Below are 23,706 nucleotides of genomic sequence, written 5' to 3'. Positions count from 1 at the left end.
CCCGCATAATACGCAAATTTATTATGCGCAAGCGAATACGCCAGGACAACAAGATCCGTTTCCAACCGAGTTCGTACCACAAAACCAACACCAGTTCCAGACGGAAGAAACATTAAGAAATATAAATCAGCAGGAAAGTAAGCGTCGAGCGGAAAATTAAAAGCAGCACCTTTGAGCCTCCTAGAGGATGCTGCAGGTTTGAATGGGGGCACCCTGTCCGTTAGTCCACATGAAATTAAAGCAATTAGGTATGACAAAGAGACAAACTTACGGGATGATCTAGTAGCAGACACTGAGACGAAAGACAATGATGACGTATGGGACGAACAAGTTCAAGCTTCCATAAGGGTATCAATTGCCAACATACCAGTAACAGCTAATATAAATGTCTTATCTTTATGTTTATTTAAGCAAATATCCTCTGTATGCAAAGTTTTATCACTTCCAATTCAAGGTTGCACCATATCGGGAGCAATTGGTCCACTAACACAACGTGTAAATCTTCAGACTCAGCTTCAAATCCAGATAGAGTCTATTTCAGTAACGTGCATTTTTCTTATTGTTAAAAACCTATCAGTGCCATGTATCCTGAGTATGGAATTCTTGAGGCAGACGAAAGCTAAAATTGACATCGAGTGTGGAATCTGTACTCTAGTAGCGAGCCAGCAACAAGTAACTGTAAATTTGTTAAGAAGTAAGGTGAAGACAAACTTTGGGGTGCTTCAAACAGCAGTACGGCCATGGACTAAAAGACAACAGTACAGTCAGACAGAAGACATGACAGATCTTGAAAGTGTTAATGACGATGAGTATAAAGACCTAATTCCCGGTCAGAATGAATTATACGGTAAAGCTAGTGAGTCCATTGAATTATCCAAACAACAGAAGAATGAGCTTTACAATTTGTTAACAGATTACGTTCAAGTATTTTCTAAGAAACCTGGACTAATAAAAGGCTTTGAATATCGAATGGATGTCCTGCCCCATTCAACCTACTGTAGAACAAGCTATTCCATTCCATATGCGAGACGCGAAGCTGTCAAGTGCGAGATCAAGAAAATGTTACGCTGGAATGTGATAGAAGTATCTCATTCACCTTATTCGAGTCCTTTATTGTCTGTGCTAAAATCAGATGGTAGCGTAAGGCTAGTCCTAGATGCAAGATTAATCAATAAAATTATAGTACCCATAAGAACGAGACCAGAGGCTCTTGAAGAGCATCTGCAGAAGTTTCTTGGAGTTAGCTATTAGTCAGGACTCACTTTAAACCATCCCTGTTGTTAAAGAAGAATCGTAAGTGGCAACACATTTATGAAGGTCCCTTTGTGATAATGAGGAAACCACACATTGGTAGCTATTTGTTATCTGATCCTGCCACGAATAAAATCAAAGGATTGTTCCACCATCAAGATTTAAGAAAATTTTATAACGCCAGGAATTAAGTTAATTTAAGCTGTAAGAAAATTCTAAGGTATTGGAGATCAGGATTAACCAATGAGTAACAAGAACGGAACTGAACTGACTACGGACGTTAACCGGTGCTGAAAGGAAACCTTGTGTATTAAAACAACGCGTCTGGAAAATAAAATACAGAATAAGTTGTAGACAAGTATTTACATGAATAATCTTTATGTAAACAGGAGGACATGTCCTAGAGGCGATTTTCAATTTTAGTTATAAGTTAGTATGTAAGGAAAATGATGTACTCGAGAGGTATTAATTAGCCCCGAGGTACTAAAATGAGGAAAGAGGAAGGAGCGAATAATGCACTTCTCTCGCTAAATAGTAATTTGAGAATGAGCAGGAAGGAGCGAATAATGCACTTCTCTCACTAAATAGTAATATGAAAATGATGATTATATGTGCTTAGTATTAGTAAGTGAAATTTAATCGAGGACAAATTAATGACCTGTTTTAAAAGGAAATACTTAAACGTCCAGACAAAATAGGAAAGTTGTAAGAAAAGATTCGATTCCATGAGGTTATTCCCTATTTTCAAAGGTGACGTAAATAAGGCACCACCTGTTAGCGTAAAACAGTTGGTAGATTTAACTTGTAAATTCCAGCACAGTGCTGTGCCAGCGATAAAATAACATCTCTTTGAAGTGAACAGATACCTAGGATTAAGCATGAACAGATTGATGACGCAGTGCAATTGTTCTAAAAAGGCCTGACGTTAACCTTAAGTAAAAGCGTGATGGAATAAAAAGGAAGTTTATTGTATAACGCAAAGTAAGATGAGTCCAGACTATAAACAAGCTGAGTCAAAGAAGATATGAGTAACATGGTTTATTATGCCAACTTCACGGTACTATTGAGCATTAGCGATACTGCAAATTCACAAGCTAGCAGCACATATAATAAGGATCTCGCCCAAGCTTCACAGGTAGCGACAGCAAAAAAAAAAAAAAACAACACTCTAGTGAGAGGCTTATATATATATATACAAATGATAATTAATACCCAAATGCGTAATGCATAAACTTGACTTAGTCTAAGAAATGAGCAAAGAGTAGTAAGCAAGCTGCAGCAAGATACATATTAGATATACATGCTTGAAGTGATAGATTTTATTTTAAGTGTGCACTGCAATATTTATTGTTTTCTCTGTGATTATGTGATTATTGAATCCCTTTCCTAAGTGCAAATCCTTTAAGATCCTTGATCCTATCCACTCCTCAGGATCAACTTGTAAAGATGCACGTGTGCTTAGGAAGTGAGGCACTACTTATAAAAATGAGTAGGTTCGCGACGCGCATATTGCTTTTGTAATGCGCAAGGTAAATTAAATTTTCGACCTGGTTGAGGAGTAATTTAAATTCTGTCGACGATCAGCGAGTAGACCCGCTTTTCCCACCTTTCTTTTTTCGACTGTTTGTATTTCTACACGAAACTCAGAGGCGGAATTGCTATTTTCAAATCTGTCCTCGAACTTTCTTTAAAGACAAGCACATACGAGAAAAACTTTTGACACTAAACAAGACGAGCACTAAAAAAAAAAAAAAAGTATTGGTCCTACAAAATGAATAAGCAAGCGTGATAAAGATTACTATGAATGAAATTAATTTGTAAAGGAGATTGGAATGGATTTGGTCAAAGAAAAAGTACTTATAATAGCCTACCTGTGACCGTAGGCATAAATAAAAAAAAAGACTAATTAAGAAACAATTGTTTTGATTCAAAGTGGTCAATTAGATTATTTATCGATTTAAATGAACTCTTGTAAATATTAGTATGTAAATCAACTTGTAAACACCGTGTGATGTTATGACGCGAGAATTTCTGTTAATACACCGTTCACGCAGACGCTCACCACAGTGCAAGTGAAGTTTTAAAGTTCGACGATTTTCAGTGGCAGTATTCTACTGCACCATATGTGTGAAAATTTCGTTGATGTGTGCAGTGTGTAATAATCAGTGTCATTCCACACATGCAGTTGCAGCGGTAGCTACCACTTACCTGTGAATCCGTAACTGGATAGTGGACAGGAAGTGATGTGAGGCAGTTTCGGTGGCAGAAGCTCCCTCCAGCAATCTAAAACAGCACAAAGCCACGATCCGCCGAACAAAAGCGACGCACGGCACCTCAAGTGCGAAATCAACGCTCTGCAAGAAAGCTCCGGTCACGTGCGCGCGCACAGAATGAATTTCAAGATTGCTCGCAACAGTGGAGGCGGACAGCCACACGTGACGAAATAATGTAAACGTTCAACCGACAACACAGTTGCTGTGCGCTACATTCTATAGAAAAAACATTCACACCCAGTACTGAAAACATTTTGTATGTATCATAAACCTTCCGAGAGACTCTAAGATAGAGAAGTTAACGTAATTATTATAATGACTGATTGTACACAGAGACAAGTCACAAGGTCACCTCTGAACACTGTTGAAATGTAAACTTTGACGAGAGGTCACGATACGAATGAAAATAAGCACACGAAAATACGTCAAAGGATCCGATCCTTCCTATATCCCATCCCACATGTATATAAAATTAGTTTTGTAAGCTATTCTAATATAAGACATTTTATCTGTTTCATATGTGAAATAATTCGGAGAGCCACACTCGAGCCCTGAAAGTGAAAGATATGGACTTCCTTTTCGAAGCCATCACCAGTGGCCGCTCTACAATCCAAGTCTATCATAAATAGTGTATGTGCGACGAAAATAAATGTATAATTAAATGCGACGACGGACAAGGCAATCAATCGACAAGACGATGACAATATAATGAATACTGTCAAAACTGAAAGTTGTGTACCAGTTGTGATAGTCAAATTACTTTTGCAACGATGAAAAATGAAGTGTGACTCTATTTCCTTATAAATTTTGTAAATATGTGTACTTATAGCCTTAATTTTAAGAATCACCAAGAAAGACTGAATCCATGCAAACACTGATAGAAAACAGAACAAATTCACAATGATCCACCGTCAGTAATTACAAATTGAAACGTTAATTCTTTTACTATGGAATTAATATGAAATGAAACTTTTAATAACCTGTGTGTTACACCCGAAAATCACAAATATTCCAATGGGCATGAGGATGAAAGTAATACCTTCGGTATTCCTTCCCTCCTCATGGGAGGCAGTGTAATATTAGTAATTTTCGCCTCACAAACATTAATATACGCTCAATAGTAAACGCCTGATGGCCTAAAGTTATCGAACAATTGTAAAGTAAAAGAAATGAACCATCGCATAGCATCGACAGAAACTATTATTCTTTATCTTTACCGTTCTTGCGCGGTGCCAGTAAATCTCTATGTACATGTATCGATTAATGGTGTAAAAAAAAGAATTCTGTTGTTTCAAGACAAATGAGGCTTTTGGCGCCTCACCTTTTACTGTTTGTGTTCCATGAGAGGCGGACGCAGACTTGCTGCGTTCCACAACTGTATTTTATATTTGATGTGAAAATATTGAGTGAATATGCTAATTGTTATTTTTTCCAATCAGAAAACATGTAGTTTCTTGTAACTGATATCGAACAGACAGCGTCAAGAGGACATTTTGACTGTTATGTATAAAGTATTTAACCACAATGGTCATCTATTGTAATTTAATATGAAAAGGTACGTAGCATTAAAAAAAACGTGTGTTAAAGATAAGTGTGCTTATTTTCGTAAATTAACCTTGATGAGTCCATCTCCTTATTTACTTAACTGTTAATTATTTTGTGTTACTTCATCATCAGAAATTACGATCACGCTGATGGGCCGAACGCAGCATGAGGCAGAAGGAACATTATCGTTTTCCTATTATTTCTGAACCAACTTTTTTTAATTGTGTAGTGTTGCATTTCTTTTAAAGTCTATAAATCTTCTGGTCCCTTAGTGTTGATCCGGGTATGACTACATCGCGACTATAAAAATGCACAGAAATGATAATGTTTCTTCCGAGCGATCTCAAATATATATATATATCAATATGCTGCTCTTATTCAGGTATTTAATGGTCAACGTATGTTATTATAATAGTGTAATAAATCCCTGATTCTGTTGCCAAGTGGCCCACCAAAATATTCACTTTTTCGACATTAAAAAAAAAGTAACAATTCTTTTTATTTTTTGTCCCCCAAGAGCAACGCTACACGTGACTTATTAAACTGATAGTTCAGTAATTTTCACATCTATCAACACCTCCTTTCATTAGGATTGGAATTATTATATTCTTCTTGAAGTCTGAGGGTATTTCACTTGTCTCATACATCTTGCTCACCAGGTGGTAGAGTTTTGTCAGGACTTGCTCTCCTAAGGCCGTCAGTAGTTCCAATGGAATGTTGTCTACTCCTGGGGCCTTGTTTTGACTCAGGTCTTTCAGTCCTCTGTCAAATTCTTCATGCAGTATCACATCTCCCATTTCATCTTCCTCTACATCCTGCTCCATTTCCATAATATTGCCCTGAAGTCCATTGTCCTTGTATAGACTCTCTATATATTCCTTCCACCGACCTGCTTTCCCTTCTTTGCATAGGATGGGTTTTTCATCTGAGCTCTTGATGTGCATACAGGTGGTTCGCTTTTCTCCAAAGGTCTCTCTAATTTTCCTGTAGGCAGTATCTATCTTACCCCTACTCATATGTGCTTCTATGTCTTTACATCTGTCCTCTAGCCATCCTTGCTTCGCCATTTTGCACTTCCTGTCATTCTCATTTTTGAGATGTTTGTATTCCTTTTTGCCTGCTTCATTTACTGCATTTCTGTATTTTTTCCTTTCATCAATTAAATTCAATCTCTCTTCTGTTACCCAAGGATTTCTACAAGCCCTCTTCTTTTTACCTACTTGATCCTCTGCTGCCTTCACTATTTCATCTCTCAGAGCTACCCATTCTTCTTCTACATTCCTTTCCCCTGTTCTTGTCAATTCTTCCCTAATGCTCCCCCTGAAACTCTCTACAACCTCTGGTTCTTTCAGTTTATCCAGGTTCCATCTCCTTAAATTTCTACCTTTTTGCAGTTTCTTCAGTTTCAATCTATAGTTCATAACCAATATATTGTGGTCACAGTTCACATCTGTCCCTGGAAATGTCTTACAATTTAAAACCTGGGTCCTAATTCTCTGTCTTACTGTTATGTAATCTATATGAAACATTCAGTGTCTCCAGGCCTATTCCATGAATACAACTTTCTTTCATGATTCTTAAACCAAGTTTTAGCTATGATTAAGTTATGCCCTGTGCGAAATTCTACCAGGCGTCTTCCCCTTTCATTCCACACCCCCAGTCCGTATTCACCTATTACAGTTCCTTCTCTTCCTTTTCCTACAATCGTATTCCAGTCCCCCATGACTACTAAATTTTTGTCTCCCTTAACTATCTGAATAATTTCTTTTATCACATTTCTTCAATCTCTTCATCATCTGTGGAGCTACTTGACATATAAACTTGTACTAGTGTGGTAGATGTGGGCTTCGTGTCTATCTTGGCTACAAATAGGCATTCAATATGCTGTTCATAGTACCTTACCTGTGTTCCCATTTTTTTATTCATCATGAAACCGACTCCTGCATTCGTCCTATATGATTCTGTATATATAACGCTGTATTCCCCTGACCAGAAGTCTTGTTCTTCCTGTCACCGAACTTAACTAATTCCCACTACATCTAACTTTAACCTATCCATTTCCCTTTTTAAGTTTTCTAGCCTACCTGCCCTATTAAGGGATCTGACATTCCACACTCCTATCAGCAGAACACCAGTTTTGTTTCTCCTTGTGACGACATCCTCCTTAGTAGCCCCCACCCCAAGATCTGAACGGGGAACTATTTTACCTCCAGAATATTTTACCCAAGAGGATACCACCATCATTTAACCATACAGTAAAGCTGCATGCCCTCGGGAAAAATTACGGCTGTAGTTTCCCCTTGCTTTCAGCCATTCGCAGCACCAGCACAGCAAGGCCGTTTTGGTTAGTGTTACAAGGCCAGATCAGTCAATCAGCTCGACTGTTGCAACTGCAACTACTGAAAAGACTGCTGCCCCTCTTCAGGAACCACACATTTGTCTGGCCTCTCAACAGATACCCCTCCGCTGTGGTTGCAACTACTGTACGACACTCTATTTTGCTGAGGCACGCGAGCTTCCCCACCAATGACAAGGTCCATGGTTCTTGGGGGAGATGATATGTTATGTTATGTGAATAATATTTGGTCTTTTGTCAGTATTAGCTTATATCATCTCACATATAAGTGATTGTACTTTAAGCATTTCTGCCCGTTTCACACTTTCTTACATGTATACAAATACGGTGATGACGGTTTAAAGGACACCAATACTAATAATAGAAGATGCCTAAACACCTGTGTGTTGTATGCTTCATAAAAAGAAAAAAAGCCAGGAGTTTCTCCCCATGTGAATCTACAACAAATTCCACCTGCTCACAAACAGATCTCACATTAAAATTACCATGTAAGCAACAACCAGTCGCAAAATCATGTTTTCTTTACTTACTTTTGCAAATCGACCTACATTTGTTCCTTTTTACTAATTTGTACAATCGCTTTTTGGCGTACATAACAGTACTATGTGGCTGACAAAATCTTTGTGAATATATCCCTTTTTTGTAAATATTTCAGTATTTTATCATTATATTTTACCTCACGTTGTATGTAATTTCTTCTTCTCATTTTTATTTTAACTGTATCTTTTCGCATAGAGGGTGGGTTTGCTTTGCAGCGCCCCCTTACAGTTCCTCGTTGTCACAGTCAGTTCTCGACGTACCACTTAATGTTTGGCCTCTGCTTAATACAGTGTTACTACTCAGGGAACATATTCGTTGAAAGGTAAATTTGTATGCGCATTTTAAATGGTTTAATACATCTATATACATTTAATTGGTTTTACGTTACTTTATGTACATTTATTCATTTGGTCACTGTTATTAATTATTTTTATTTTTATTCTCGTGTTTGTAGCTGTTAATCAGTTGAAATCGATTTGCAAAAGTAAATAAAGAAAACACGATTTTGTGACTGGTTGCTGCTTACTCCGTAAATTTTCAGTTTACAGCCGCTGCACAACTAGGGAACCACATGGAGCCCACCATTCACAAGATCTCGCACTGCAACACCACACCCAGATTATTTCTAAAAATGGAGCGACAGTCAACCACACCCTTTCACAGGAGCTACGTCAGAGTGGCTGTAAACTCCCACTTTAAATTCGTCAGAATTACTGGGTCACAGTGTCTGTCCTTTGCTCGTGAGATTCTAAAAAGCAACGACGAATTTCGTCCATTGAAGTGCAACATTTAACTCGGATACATTATAGACTGTGACAGATACGCTCTAAAGTTCCATCCGAACGAGTTTCGTACCTTTTGAGAGCTGATTCGGTAACATCAAAAAACCATTTATCATTAAACTAATAAAACTATTAAAATAAACTGTCAGATAGCACACTCGGTACTCGGACTACCTGTGTGTCAGCCACAGTCGAGCGACGGCCGTTCGTGTGGAGAAACAGCTCACCGGCAGTGGTGCCCGTGTAGAATGCCACACAGTGGTCGCAGCTAAACTGGCGGACTGCACGGCTGCTTCCACAGGTGACCCTGCCTCTGATGTCTGTGACAGGACTGGAGTACGTTGCAGTGGGAGGAATTACGAGGCAGGTCTCGTGTCTAGGTCTATTAGAGCGATACCGGTGGACATGTGTGAAACTTCCACACTTTTACAGTTCTAAACAATGACAGTATTTGGAATTAGTGTAATGGCTAGGATACGGATAGTTGTGGGAATGAAGAGAACACATCTTTAAAAATGAAGCAAATGACACGAAATAATAATCAGGAATTTATGACACATTTTTGTAAGAGGAAAAATCAGAAAGTAGCACACAATAATTTTATCACCAAAAAGTTTAATAGGTAACAAAACAAAAAAAAAAAATCACAAATCCATTTGCATCTTTTACCTACTTTTTTACACAGTCACCGACATACTCGACACAATTCTTCCGTCGCGGTACCAGTTTCGATGTCCCCTGTTCATAGAAGTCTGTTTGTTCGGAGTATAGCCACCTGTGGACTGCCGATTTCACTTTTGTATCTGTCCCAAAGCATTGCCTGGTCAGCAATTTCTTCACAGGACCAAACAGATGCAAGGTCCACATTATGTGGTAGTTTCTGGAGCACCTCCCACCCAAATTTGGCACAAACAGGAGCAGCAATGAGGGGGCGAGCATTGTCACGAAGAAGTCTGAACCGTCAGCATTAATGTCGGGATGTCTGTCACGAAAGGGCACGGCGCAATTTAACCGAAGTTTTAATGTAGACTGAAGCGTTCACCGTGATTCCATGTTCAGTGTAGTCCACCGTACCACACTGAGCGTATCTCAGAACACTGTCACAAGCATTTTCCCAATAGACTGAGTCACTCTGAATTTTTTTCATACTAGGGAACCGGCATGTTTCCACACCGTCGAGGCGTGTTCGGTTTCGGGCACGTAGTGGTATGCCCGAGACTCGTCACCGGTGACAATTCCTTTCAGAAAGTTGTGCCGTTCTGCCGAATAATGCATGAAGTGGTTCGAGCCCATCACCATTCGCTGGCTCTCGCAGTCGTCTATCGTGTTCATATGTGCCGAGTGAGAACTAACTTTACGAAATTTCGACGTGTCGCGAAAAATATTGTACACTGCACTATAGCAAATCTCGAATTGCTGCGATAAGGTTCGCAGTTGCGTGTGCCGGTCTTTCAAAATTGCTGCCTCAGTGGCTCGACATGTGGCGGGGTTGCAGCTGTTACCGGTCACCCAGAGTTTGGCGAATCACTGAGGTCAACACGGTTCTCTCCGAAGAATGCACACCACCTGGAGACACTGCTACAGTCTGTACAGTCGTTGCACACGAGCCACGCATGTCCCTGTCAGTTTCACTCAGTTTATGCCCTCTGGCCCACAAATATTGAACTACACTTCACTGCTCTTCACAAGTTGATGACAGTAACACGTGTGCCGTGTTTTTGTGTAGTTTAGGCTTCTCTCACTAGAGCTGCACATGAAAACAAAATACCCTCTGTAGTGAAAACTTCTAATTATATCATCACGAAATTTCAACATTCTACCTGCAATACCGGGGGAGAAAGATTTTTTTGTGCATTTCTTTCTGATCCTCTCTCATATATATATAAAAAACAAAGATGAGGTGATTTACCGAACGAAAGCGCTGGCAGGTCGATAGACACACAAACAAACACAAACATACACACAAAATTCAAGCTTTCGCAACAAACTGTTGCCTCATCAGGAAAGAGGGAAGGAGAGGGAAAGATGAAAGGAAGTGGGTTTTAAGGGAGGGGGTAAGGAGTCATTCCAATCCCGGGAGCGGAAAGACTTACCTTAGGGGGAAAAAAAGGACAGGTATACACTCGCACACACACACACATATCCATCCACACATACAGACACAAGCAGACATATTTAAAGACAAAGAGTTTGGGCAGAGATGTCAGTCGAGGCAGAAGTGTAGAGGCAAAGAAGTTGTTGAAAGACAGGTGAGGTATGAGTGGCGGCAACTTGAAATTAGCGGAGATTGAGGCCTGGCGGATAGCGAGAAGAGAGGATATACTGAAGGGTAAGTTCCCATCTCCGGAGTTCAGATAGGTTGGTGTTGGTGGGAAGTATCCAGATAACCCGGACGGTGTAACACTGTGCCAAGATGTGCTGGCTGTGCACCAAGGCATGTTAAGCCACAGGGTGATCCTCATTACCAACAAACACTGTCTGCCTGTGTCCATTCATGCGAATGGACAGTTTGTTGCTGGTCATTCCCACATAGAATGCGTCACAGTGTAGGCAGGTCAGTTGGTAGATCACGTGGGTGCTTTCACACGTGGCTCTGCCTTTGATCGTGTACACCTTCCGGGTTACAGGACTGGAGTAGGTGGTGGTGGGAGGGTGCATGGGACAGGTTTTGCTTCGGGGGCGGTTACAAGGATAGGAGCCAGAGGGTAGGGAAGGTGGTTTGGGGATTTCATAGGGATGAACTAACAGGTTACGAAGGTTAGGTGGAAGGCGGAAAGACACTCTTGGCGGAGTGGGGAGGATTTCATAAAGGATGGATCTCATTTCAGGGCAGGATTTGAGGAAGTCGTACCCCTGCTGGAGAGCCACATTGAGAGTCTGGTCCAGTCCCGGAACGTATCCTGTCACAAGTGGGGCACTTTTGGGGTTCTTCTGTGGGGGATTCTGGGTTTGAGGGGATGAGGAAGTGGCTCTGGTTATTTGCTTCTGTACCAGGTCGGGAGGGTAGTTGCGGGATGCGAAAGCTGTTGCCAGGTTGTTGGTGTAATGATTCAGGGATTCCGGACTGGAGCAGATTTGTTTGCCACGAAGACCTAGGCTGTAGGGAAGGGACCGTTTGATGTGGAGTGGGTGGCAGCTGTCATAATGGAGGTACTGTTGCTTGTTGGTGGGCTTGATGTGGACGGAAGTGTGAAGTTGGCCATTGGACAGGTGGAGGTACAGTTTGTTGCGAAAGCTTGAATTTTGTGTGTATGTTTGTGTTTGTTTGTGTGTCTATCGACCTGCGAGCGCTTTCGTTCGGTACGTCACCTCATCTTTGTTTTTATATATATATATATATATATATATATATATATATATATATATATATATATATATATATATAAAAATAGAGGGAAACATTCCACGTGGGAAAAATTATATATAAAAACAAAGATGAGGTGACTTACCGAACGAAAGCGCTGGCAGGTCGATAGACACACAAACAAACACAAACATACACACAAAATTCAAGCTTTCGCAACAAACTGTTGCCTCATCAGGAAAGAGGGAAGGAGAGGGGAAGACGAAAGGAAGTGGGTTTTATGGGAGAGGGTAAGGAGTCATTCCAATCCCGGGAGCGGAAAGACTTACCTTAGGGGGAAAAAAGGACAGGTATACACTCGCACTCACGCACATATCCATCCACACATACAGACACAAGCAGACATATTTAAAAGACAAAGAGTTTGGGCAGAGATGTCCATCTCTGCCCAAACTGCGTCTGCGTTGAAATTCTAATCAGTTACATATCTCATCGCTGCAAACCCATGGTGTAAATTTCACTTGATTCGGGTGCTTCCTTCAGGGTGTTGCATTTACGGTGGCCAGCAGTGTATAACAGTGGAATTCCTATTGTTGCACTCTTAATATTGACAGCCTTGCTTTTAATTTCATCAAAGATTGTTTTGACTTTTCTATCTGCAGAATCAGTCCTTCCAACATCCATTTCTTTTTTGATTTCTCCACATTTTTCCTGCAGCCATAATTCCTTGGCTTCCATGGCCTTCTTATTTATTTTGTTCTTAATGATTTTTATTGTTATATTCCTATATTCGCCTAGGTATTTTTGTATCACCTCCTTTTGTCAATTAATTTAAGTATTTCTTATGTTACACAAGGTTTCCCCAAAGTTATCTTCCTTATACCTGTCCAACTTCTGTCACTGAGAGACTACTGTGGTATTCATGATCACAGTAACTAGAGCCTCGGAAAGCTTTAAAGGTACATCATTCATCAGGATGTCGGTGTCCCACTTCTTTAGGCATTGATTCCGCTGTATGATCAAACTTCAGCTTGCTCTTCATTGTTACTTAACTGGGTTCTTAGTCTGTATGTGCTCCTGGGTGCACCCTACAATCTAATATCTGATTTCAGAATCTAACAATGGAAACACCAGTTTGGAATATCAACAATATATGGAAAAGGATAGATTGCTACTCACCATAAAGATGATACTTTCAGTTGCAGACAGGACTGTTACAATTTAGCTTTTGGCCAAAGCCTTCTTCAAAAAAGAAAAGAAAACACACACACAAAATTCATTCACACAAGCAAGCACACCTCACACACTCACTCACACACACACACACACACACACACACACACACACACACACGAAACTGCCAGCTCTAGCAGCTTGGTCGGGAATGCATGTGAATGTGAATGTGTGTGTGTGTGTGTGTGTGTGTGTGTGTGTGTGTGTGTTTCCTTTCCTTTTCTGAAGAAGATTTTGGCCTACAGCTAAACCTTAACAGTCTTTTCACTGTGCCTGTCTGCATCTTTATAGTGAGTAACAATCTATCCTTTCCATTATATTGTTAATTTCAGTAGGTGTAGTTCCATCTCAGCCCAGCAAGCTACCTTCCTCAGTGACGACAAATGTCTCACGTACGGTTCCGTAAGTACCTCCGTCCACTTCAAACCTACCACCCGACGAAGAAGCTCTATTATGAAAGATGCCACCAATTCTATACTAAGAAATCCTTTACGTATAGCCTAGCCAACTGTGGCAGTGCCGAGCAGACTCTCTTTAAACGCGCTCGGAGTCTCACCGAAGCCTTCACAGACCGAAATTGACCTGACCACCCAGTCCAGAAACAGATCCCTTGCACTTTCTCTCCCCAGTCACCTAGTAATCCCCTCGTACCCACCGACTGGCCACAAAGGAGCAGATCACTTTGTGACTAGTGGCATCCAGGATTGGAACAAGTGAATCACCACTAGGGTTAGGACTGCCTCTCGTGTCCTGAAATGAGGAATGTCCTCCTCACTACCTCCCCCGACCCCCCTACAGTAGTATCCCACTGCTCATCTGACGTACGCGATATCTCTGTCTGTTCCTACTCCACCCTCGATCCTAAACCCTACCCTCGTGCCGATATCCCAGTAATAGACCTACGTGCGAGATCTGTTCCGTACTTCCTATCACTGATGACTACTCCAGTTCTGTGACAGATGTTTCCCACCCCATCAAAATCTGGGCCACCTGTGGTAGCAGCCACGTCGGCTGTGTACTTACCTGCAACCACTGTGTGGCATTTCTGGTCCTACATAAACTTGCTAAGTGTATTTGAGGCTTTCGTCCGATCACTCGATGTCCAGTCTGGTGTGGCAGTCGAAGACAGCAAATGAAAATGGAAGCTTTAAATTCCACGTGTACGAAATCGTTAACACGAGAGAATCGTACGAACGTACCGTCGTTTGTACACTGTACTGAGCCCGATACGGATGACATAGTAATAAGCGTCTCTTGTGTAAAGAAACAACTGAAAGAGTTGCAAACAAATAAGTCACCAGGTTTGTATGAAATTGTAATTCAGTATTACAAAGAGTACTCTACGGCTCGGAATTTATTGCAAATCACCCAGCGCAAAGGCCTACTCGACTGTAAAACAATGCAGGTGACTCCCGTATACGAGAAGGGTAAAAGAATTGACTCACAAAATTAGACACCAATATCCTTAACACTGGTTTGCTACAGAATTCTTGAACATGTTCTGAGCTCTAATATAATAAAGTTCCTAGGGACTGAAAATCTCATGTCCAGAAATCAACTCAGTTTTAAAAAGCATCGCACGTGTGAATCTCGGCTCGTCCTTTTCTCACGTGATATACTGCAAACTATAGATGAAGGGCACCGGCACTGGGCAGATCCCATACTTCTAGATTTTCAGAAAGCATTCCACTGCAGGCTCTTAATGAAAGTACAAGTTCCCCGATATGTGAGTGGCTCAAAGACACTTTAAATTATAGAAATGGTGAGTGTTCGTCAGAGACAAGGGGATTGTCAGGAGTGCCCCAGGGAAATGCAACAGGACTTCTGTTATTATCTATATATATAATATATAATAATCTATATCTATAATATCTAAGACGGGGTGGGCAGCAACCTGCCGTCATGTGCCAGTGACATCGAGGTGTACGGCAATGTGTCGTCACTGAGTGACTGCAGGAGAAGACGAAATGACTCGGACGGAATTTCTCGTTGGTGTGATGAATGGCAGCTAGCCCTAAATGTAGGAAAATGTAAGTTTATGTGGATGAGTAGCAAAAACTAATCCGTAATGTTCAGATGTAGCATTAGTAGTGTCCTGTGTGACACAGTCACATCATTTAAATATCTGTGTGTAACACTGCAAAGTGGTACGAAACGGAACAATCGGGTAAGGTGAACGGTCGACTTTCATCTATTCGGAGAATTTTAGGAAAGTACGATTCATCTGTAAAGGAGACTGCATATAGGGCAGTAGTGCGACCTAGTCTCGAGTACTGCTCGAGCGTTTGGGATCTGCAGTAGGTCGTACATTTTTCCCTCAGACCATCTGCGAGTGGAGCAGGACAGGAAATGAGTAGTAGTGGTACAGGGTACGGTGGGTTGCGGAGTGCGAATGTAGAGGTAGCATCCCGCGTAGGCACGAAACTGACAAGTTGTCTGTCCACGCAAATGGCCACTGTCCGACTGAGGCCGAGAGACGGCGGCCACAAGGTTGCCGAGAGTCACACCCGGTACAGTGTGCTCGACTTCGACGACCGCTTCGCGGCCCGTGCCGTCTGGATTTTTACGTGAACTGCATAGGTAGGAACTCAATTAGGAACGTATCTACCATTCCCGTAACTCCCCTAGCCCGACTTCTGCCAGTCCCCAGCCTCCACCGTCCTGTAACCTCTACGGTGCCCTCGCCCCGGCCTCTACGCACTTTCTATCCCTCCAGAGTACCTGCATATTCCTTTCTCCTTCTCTTTCTCTCTCCTATCCCATTTTAATAGACTCCATCCCCAATGCATTAAGCACTCACAAGAAATGTTTACGTTCACCACTTAACTTACTTAAATGCCAGAGGAGCAACTCCAGGCGGTAGTCGAATAGGGATCGATATCCTGAGTTCCTGCAAGTTCTTCAGCTTTCCCAGGGCAGTGAACGCCTCTCTCGGTATACTGTGGACCATCTCAAAGTCGTCATCCTCGCAGAGTTCCAGACGTTCCAACTCGGTGCAGGCCTCCAGCAATGGTGGGACACAGCTGTGTAACAACAGAAATGGGGTCTTTCAGAATTATTCGTCTCCCGTCACGTTTCAAAAGACCAAAGAAACAGAGTACTTTATATTATAACTCTAAATTAATAGTTCTTATACTGTATTTGCAACAACAACGTGTTCAACTGTCACTATCGCATCATTCGCTGCTGAGATCATTACTATTAGTGTCACAGAAAGTATACCCATCAGGGATGAATTATACTAATATATGTCTGCTTGTGTCTGTATTGTGTGGATGGATATGTGCGTGTGTGCAAGTGTATACCCGTCCTTTTTTCTCCCTAAGGTAAGTCTTTCCGCTCCCGGGATTGGAATGACTCCTTACCCTCTCCCTTAAAACCCACATCCTTTCGTCTTTCCCTCTCCTTCCCTCTTTCCTGATGAGGCAACAGTTTGTTGCGAAAGCTTGAATTTTGTGTGTATGTTTGTGTTTGTTTGTGTGTCTTTTGACCTGCCAGCGCTTTCGTTTGGTAAGTCACATCATCTTTGTTTTTTGATAAATTATACTAATATACGTTAGACATAATGGTGAGAGTTAAGGCCCAACATATTAACACATTCAGTTGGTGATGAAATAGTGTTTCCGAAGTCAGCTTTTAATACTGCTAAGGCTTCAACATACAGTTTTTTCTCTTTTTTGTTTTTTGTCTTCAGAAACTGGGCATTTCATATTTATTTATTGTGTGTATATGATGACCAATAAGTCAGTGCTGCCAGCTGTTGCTTGCTCATGTAATTCAGTAAAATAAGTAAAACAAAAAGTTCTTTTACAACATTCTGCCTTTAAATGATTATTGACATATATAGGCATAATTGTTCATGAGAATATATTGCCAAAATGAAAATCTTTGTATGAGACATCTTCGTAAACAACACGTAGGTTCTCGAAGCTGGTGTTTAGTCCAGTTTAAACTTCTGAGCTGAGAAGCTGAGGTCAATATATAAAACTTTTCTCTGGCTCTTTGTCTCCCGTTTTGGGAGACATCTTCAGAAGTAAATGGTACGCTGCCGGTATTGCCCATTGACGAGTGCCCGTCAGTCGATCGGACACCCACGTGTATTTAGAGCCAGTGTGGAGCATCTCTTCTACTATTGCCCGTGAGTCGTCGTCTCACGTGCAAAAACAGTCATTTCGAAAGACTACATGGGCTCGATGACCTCTTGTCAAAGTACAGGGTTTACGCAAAAGGGGGCAGCAGATATCTAGAATTAACGTTTGACAAACTACAAAAGATACAAACACAATTCCAGTGATCCTAGACAGAGAAAAGTTAAAAATTCTGAACAGTCTGTGCAGAAGTTTATCTAAAGCCACAGTGGTATTGTTACATGTTTATAGGAATTACCATTTATGTGCTGAAATCAGGAAAATTTGAGTCCAGAGGATAACCTGAGTGTGGAAAATCTCCACATTAGTCTATTCACTGAGAGCTGGAATGAAACAGACACAGTTTCACGTGACTACGCACGATCTGTTCCAGCAAAAACAGAGTGTCGAAAATCCTTCGTGCACACTCTCCACGTGGCGGTCACGCTGACATCGCAGTGAAGCATACGTCGCTTGTGAAAAACCTTATATTTCAATATTGGCTTATAGTATAATGCAAGAAGTCATAAAAACCCGACAGGTGGCATAGCAGATTCAAACACAAGTGATTTTGGTTACAATAATGTTAAAGGAAGAATAAAACTTATTCTGTTGAAGTTGAACTGCTTTGATTCAAGTTTATAACAAAACACACTTTTCTCTCTTTTATAATGCAGTCTAATTTCCACATTTGAGGTCAAACTTTTTCCATCACATGGAAAACACATTTGTTTCACTCTTCTGCAGTCACTGCTTGTTTTAATAGTTCTTTAACTTCTGACATTTTGTGTGTTCTGTCTTTTTCTGCAACACAGCCTTCGATTTTGGCCCAAACTACCTCGATTATGTTTAATTCACCAGGTATGGAGGAATCAGAAGAAAAGTTTTCCCTGCTCCATCAGCCATTTCATCCACTGCATATTCTTTGTGCACTACTCTGTTCTTTTTTAACAATTTCCAGTAATTCTTTCTTCAATACTCCATTTTCCAATAACAATATTTTTAGATTTTAGTTATTCCGGTATATCTCGCTTATTGGCATTCAGATTAGGTACTTCTTCTTTTCAACAAGAATAGCACGACATGTTATCGAGAACAGTAACTTCTTTTTGCTGAAGCCGAAGAAAAAGTCTTCAAACCACTTCTCGATTGTACTGTTGCACATCTCCTCACAGTAGCCTCCACTTTTCTTGGGCCCATCTTGGATTTGAAAGTTCACACACTGCCTCTGACAAAACCTGCTTTGCTCCCAATATGTGTGATAATCAGGCATTTACCTTTACCTGTTTCCAGTGGATAATGCAGATAGAAATGCTTGTTTAGAGGATTTTATGGACTTATGCACCAAGACGTTACTTCAGGTATGTCGTGTATTTGGCCATGTCTCGTCCAAACAATAGACGGGTCTTCCTTCATCTCTCAACAATTTATCATTTGTAGGTGACACTGCCTCCCTGAAATCATCTCTGCCTATTAGCACACTACTGCATCCACACCGAAAGTATTTAAAATTCATTTCTTTTAAAACTGTATGATAATAAAATGATATATGGAAGTTGCTCAAATGTGGATTTTTAATCGTGGCCACAAGCACTTTGTCAGTTGTTAGTGACCTGTTACAAAAAATTTCCTTCGTATCGCAGTTCTATCGAAGTCACCAATACTTCCTGAAAGTTTGTCATGATTTTTCTTTCTTGGGAGACTTTGAAGAGTGTGACAACCAAGTTTTTTTCAAAACAATATTGGTCACTGACTGCTCTGGATACAACAGCTCCATTTTACACAGATTAAGAGCCATGTGCTTCTCCACAGAAGTTAATGACTTCTTCTTTGATCACTTCTCAGTTAGAGTCAAATCTGACAAGTCGGCCTCGCTCACCGTCTCCGCAGAGGACAACATGACAAGTTTACTCCTATGTTATACAAATAGAAATAAAGGGGGTAGCTACTAGGTGACCACAAAAATAATGAATGACGAATGTGATTACAATCACTGACACTGACACACGAATAATCAAAAACTGGGCTTTCAAACGAGACGAACTTTACAATCAGATTCTAAGATCACACACTAATGACTTACAATCGCAACAGACGTGGCCAAACTGAGTGAAGTGTGCCCGGTATTGCTCACCTCTCGGTGGCAGTGCTGCGGTCACGTGCCTCGTCGTGTCCGCAGGCTGTCTGTCATTTCAGTGAATGGAGTGTAGTACTGGAATACCTGCGAGACTAAACTGGAGGTGTCGGCAGCCGCTCCTACAGTACAGCTACGGTAACTTCCCGACCGACTGCTGTAATTCAGTCAGGGCCTGATCAGTTTATCAGTTCACCACTCAGTAGGTTCGTACACCAGTGATTGTAGTGAGCTCGAATTATGTGTTTCAGAGTGAAGCTTTTGTTACTGCTCGAAATCTGTTGTTCTGTCCTGGATGATAACAAAGATCGTGAGTTATTTTTTATAATTTTTTTTCCCAGTTGTTACATTTATTTCACTTAGATATTACCGCACTGTTTGAAAGTCAGCATCATCTACCAGCATTGCAAATACATGTGCTCACCGAGTATTTTTATGGACATTATTTTCACAGTATTTACATTCTATCTGCACGTGTTGGAATGAATAATTTTTTTTTATAGTTTCTGTGTCTCTCTGTATGATGCTTACTAATGAAACAATGATAGTCCAGGTCACAATGATTCCTGATAACAGTTAATTGTCAACAGTCATTAATTTATCAGTGGAAATAAAATAAAAACTACGTCAAGGAACTGGAGTATACTGAATTTAAAGACACAACTGGCGGGACCAACTTGTGATATATTTGCTTTGTGGAATTTACCGTAGTATGTACACAGGTATTTCCGGCAAACGTTTCACAACGAAGCTACGTAGTACCAGTAAATAACTAAGGTATCTGCTCCAGTACAAGCTCCCGTAATAACGTGAACAGTTCCTTCGTACACAAGTTGCTAAGTGCCTCATAATGTTGCTGCTTTCTACTTTGGGCGATAATAATGTACACCAACAAGTTGAAGAGAAAGAATTTATGGTAAAATATTATAGACATAAACAGAAAAAGTAATGGATCCAGAATGGTGCCCTGAGGGATACATGTTTCAAAAACTTCCTCATCCACAGGCTGTGTCTATGCAATGAATCATTATCAGCATTTCTTAAATTATAAGTGCTAATTTGGAAATGACACATTCTGCCTGTTAATTTCACTACGAAATGTGCAGAATAATTTTCACGACAAACTCGGAACCCAAAATGCGCGGGTGAGGCTGTCTTGCCAGGTATTGTTGTATTTCACAGAACTGAACTGGGTACAACTGTTAAATACGGAGGCTTAAACAGTGGCACGGTCACTTACGAATGGAAGTAATTCCGTACCAAACTGACGAAAGCTGACCTGCAGCTTTTTTAAAGGAATCGTAGCAATATTTAGCTAGCTACATAACAATCTGTATTTAATAGCCCTTTATACGTACGCGAGAAGAAATATGCCAAAAGTCCACTTACCATAACGAGAAAGGCGCAGGTTATACCGTGTAGGGTGAAGATATCGAATACACGGGAAGCACACTCGTCAACCGAAAGTAATTTCGAGTAGAAGTTAGACAATCTTAGGAGGACAGGTAATAACACTCACCTCGTCCCACCCATCGCCCACTTTATGCGTATCGACCCGAGGGTGTTCCTCTTGGCTCTCAGAAAGTACCTCAGGTCTTCCATATCGATATACGTAAACCCAAAGTCGACCTCGGCTAGTTGCGGGCATCCGTTCACCAGAGGTCGCACCAAACAAGGTTCCTGGGTAGAGCTACGATCGAATTCCTTGTATTCCGGTTCCAGATTCAGCACACGGAGGTTGTGCAGCTGCGTCAGGGCCTCCGAGCACCTTTCAGACTTCAGCAGTTTGTAGGGAGCCGTCAGTGTGTGTATTCTGGTGCACTTCTCCAACAAGGTCTTCAGTACCTGCAACTGAACGATTCCCCTTCTGTACAAACACCTACAAAGAAAGCAATGGCAAACCTCAAGAAGAAAGAAACTTCGTTACCGGTCATTTAAACAGATGCTTTCTGTCTTTTCTGAGGCACATAATCAAATTCCAGTGACAGAAGATGCACAGCAGCAAGACAGGTGGACGCAAACGAAGTCAGTATTAGTGGTGAACAGAAGGACGAGGACGATGATGACGACGTGCGGTTTGTCGGGAGCTCAATTGCACGGTCAATAGCATCCGCACAAAGTTTCAATTTTTTCACAATCCAATGTAGTCACTGCCACGAATGATGACGACAGTAGTGAAATGACGAGGAAAGCACAAACACCCAGTCCCCGGGCAGAGAAAATCTCCAACCCAACCGGGAATCAAACCCGGGACCCCGCGATCCAGAGGCAGCGACGCTAGCCACTAGACCACGAGCTGTGGACTGAACAGCTCCCACATCGCCCACGCTCACTGGGCCAACTGGTTGTCAGCTAAGAGACGGCTGGTATTCACTGTGAACAGGTTACAATCTCATCTGGCAAATCCTCGAGGAGTCGGTTCGTACTGTCTGTGTCGCAGCTGCTTCCGACCGCCCCGGTTCTTTTCTAGTCCGACCAAATTCTCTGTTCTCATGACCTACATTGCACGACAACTGAATTTGCCTCGTTTTCTTGTTCTTAACTGACTGTGTACCCTCTCACTAATCGTAAACAAATCGGAACTAAATTTCTATTGGGAAAAAGTTGAAAGAAGGAGCAGAATCTATATGCATCTGCACTGACAGCAATAACTGGAAGAAATGCTTAGTGTATGAAAAGTTTATTTTGGCTCAATGACAGTTTACGTAATGGTTTTTAGCTTTAGTATCAAACCAATATAACTAGCCAAAATGAATCCCTTAAAGAAACAAACTTACATATGTAAAACAGCTCCAGATGTCTGATTATTTTACAAAATGTGTTAATGTGTTAAATGTCAGACATTAAGGATGGAAGGAAGAAAAAGTTTTGGAAAAGTTTGAATTTATGTTTGAACTTCGTCAGAAGTTCTCGATTTCTGAAAAGCATTCGATTCAGTACCAGACTTATTCTAATTGTCAAAAGTTCAATCGTTGGGGGAATCGAGTGAAATTTGTACCTGGATTGAGGACTTTTTGGTGGGGAGGGAACAGCGTGTTATCTCAGATGGAGAATCATCGTCAGATGTAGAAGTAACTTCAGGTGTGTGCCAAGGAAGTGTGTTGGGAAACTTCCTCCTCATGTCGTGTACTGATAACCTTGTGGGCAATTTTAATAGTAACCTCATATTTTCTGTAGATAATGCAATTATCTATAATGAAGTATTACCTGCAAGTAGCTGCATAAATATTCAGTCAGATCTTGATAAGCTTTCAATGTGGTGCAAAGATTGCCAGCTTGCTTTAAATGTTCAGAAATATAAAATTGCGCACACCTCAAAAAATGTAGTATCCTATGACTACAATATCAATGAGTCAAAGATGGAATCGACCAACTCATTTAAGTACCTGGACATATCATTGTAGGGATGTTAAACGGAATGATCTCATAGATTTAGTACCAAATAGCACTAATACGGGATATTGAATGGATACAGAGAAGGGCAGCACAAATGGTCACAGATTTAATTTGACACACGGAAAAGTGTTAAGGAGATGCAGAAGAAATTGAACTGTCAGACTCTTGAAGATAGATGTAAACTATCTTGAGAAAGTCTAGTAACAAAGTTTCAACAACTGACTTATAAATGATTACTCTACAAATATACTACAAACGCCTACATATCTGTCACACGGAGATCACGAATTAAAATTAGAATAATTATAGCACACACAAAGGCATTCAATCAATCATTTTACCCACGCTCCATACGTAACTGCAATAGAAGAAACCCTAATAATTGGTACAACTGGACATACCCTCTGCCGCGCACTTCACGGTGGTTTGCAGAGTACGACTAGATTAGATGTAGATGCAGAATTAGAAGTAGAAATTATTACGTGCTCTCATTATCAAACATAGGACGAGTATAGTCTGGGATGAGTTATTCTACCTCAACACATATACACAGTTTCTAAGTCTCGTACTGGTCTCATCCCCCCCAGGGGGCTTGCCGCTCTTAGGCCACCACGGGGGCCCAGCTTTTGCAGCACCTTTTCCCTTTCGTTCCACGTGTCTGTCCTCTCGTTGAAGTGTGTTCCGAATTTTCAGTAGCCGATATCAGAACAGTCCAACATTTTTCGGTCCTTTTCGCTTTCTCCGTTCCCGTTCTCTCGTCCTTCC

The 23,706-nt window shown here is 41.0% G+C and overlaps 1 protein-coding gene across 1 annotated transcript in view; it reads right to left on the bottom strand.

Annotated features, from left to right (window-relative positions):
* The window catches only part of LOC126473634 (uncharacterized), a 157,009-nt gene that overhangs the window by 49,278 nt on the left and 84,025 nt on the right, over positions 1-23,706 (bottom strand). The window contains exons 4-5 of the mRNA XM_050100819.1: positions 21,065-21,396; positions 16,116-16,307 (exon numbers count right to left, since the gene is read on the bottom strand). Of these exons, the coding sequence (XP_049956776.1) occupies positions 16,116-16,307; positions 21,065-21,396 (524 nt within the window). The remainder of the gene's footprint in view (positions 1-16,115; positions 16,308-21,064; positions 21,397-23,706) is intronic.

Source organism: Schistocerca serialis, chromosome 4 (assembly GCF_023864345.2).
Source record: "Schistocerca serialis cubense isolate TAMUIC-IGC-003099 chromosome 4, iqSchSeri2.2, whole genome shotgun sequence".
Taxonomy (NCBI): domain Eukaryota; kingdom Metazoa; phylum Arthropoda; class Insecta; order Orthoptera; family Acrididae; genus Schistocerca; species Schistocerca serialis.
The sequence above is the reverse complement of the archived record's forward strand: the minus strand, read 5'-3'. Positions and strand labels throughout refer to the sequence as shown.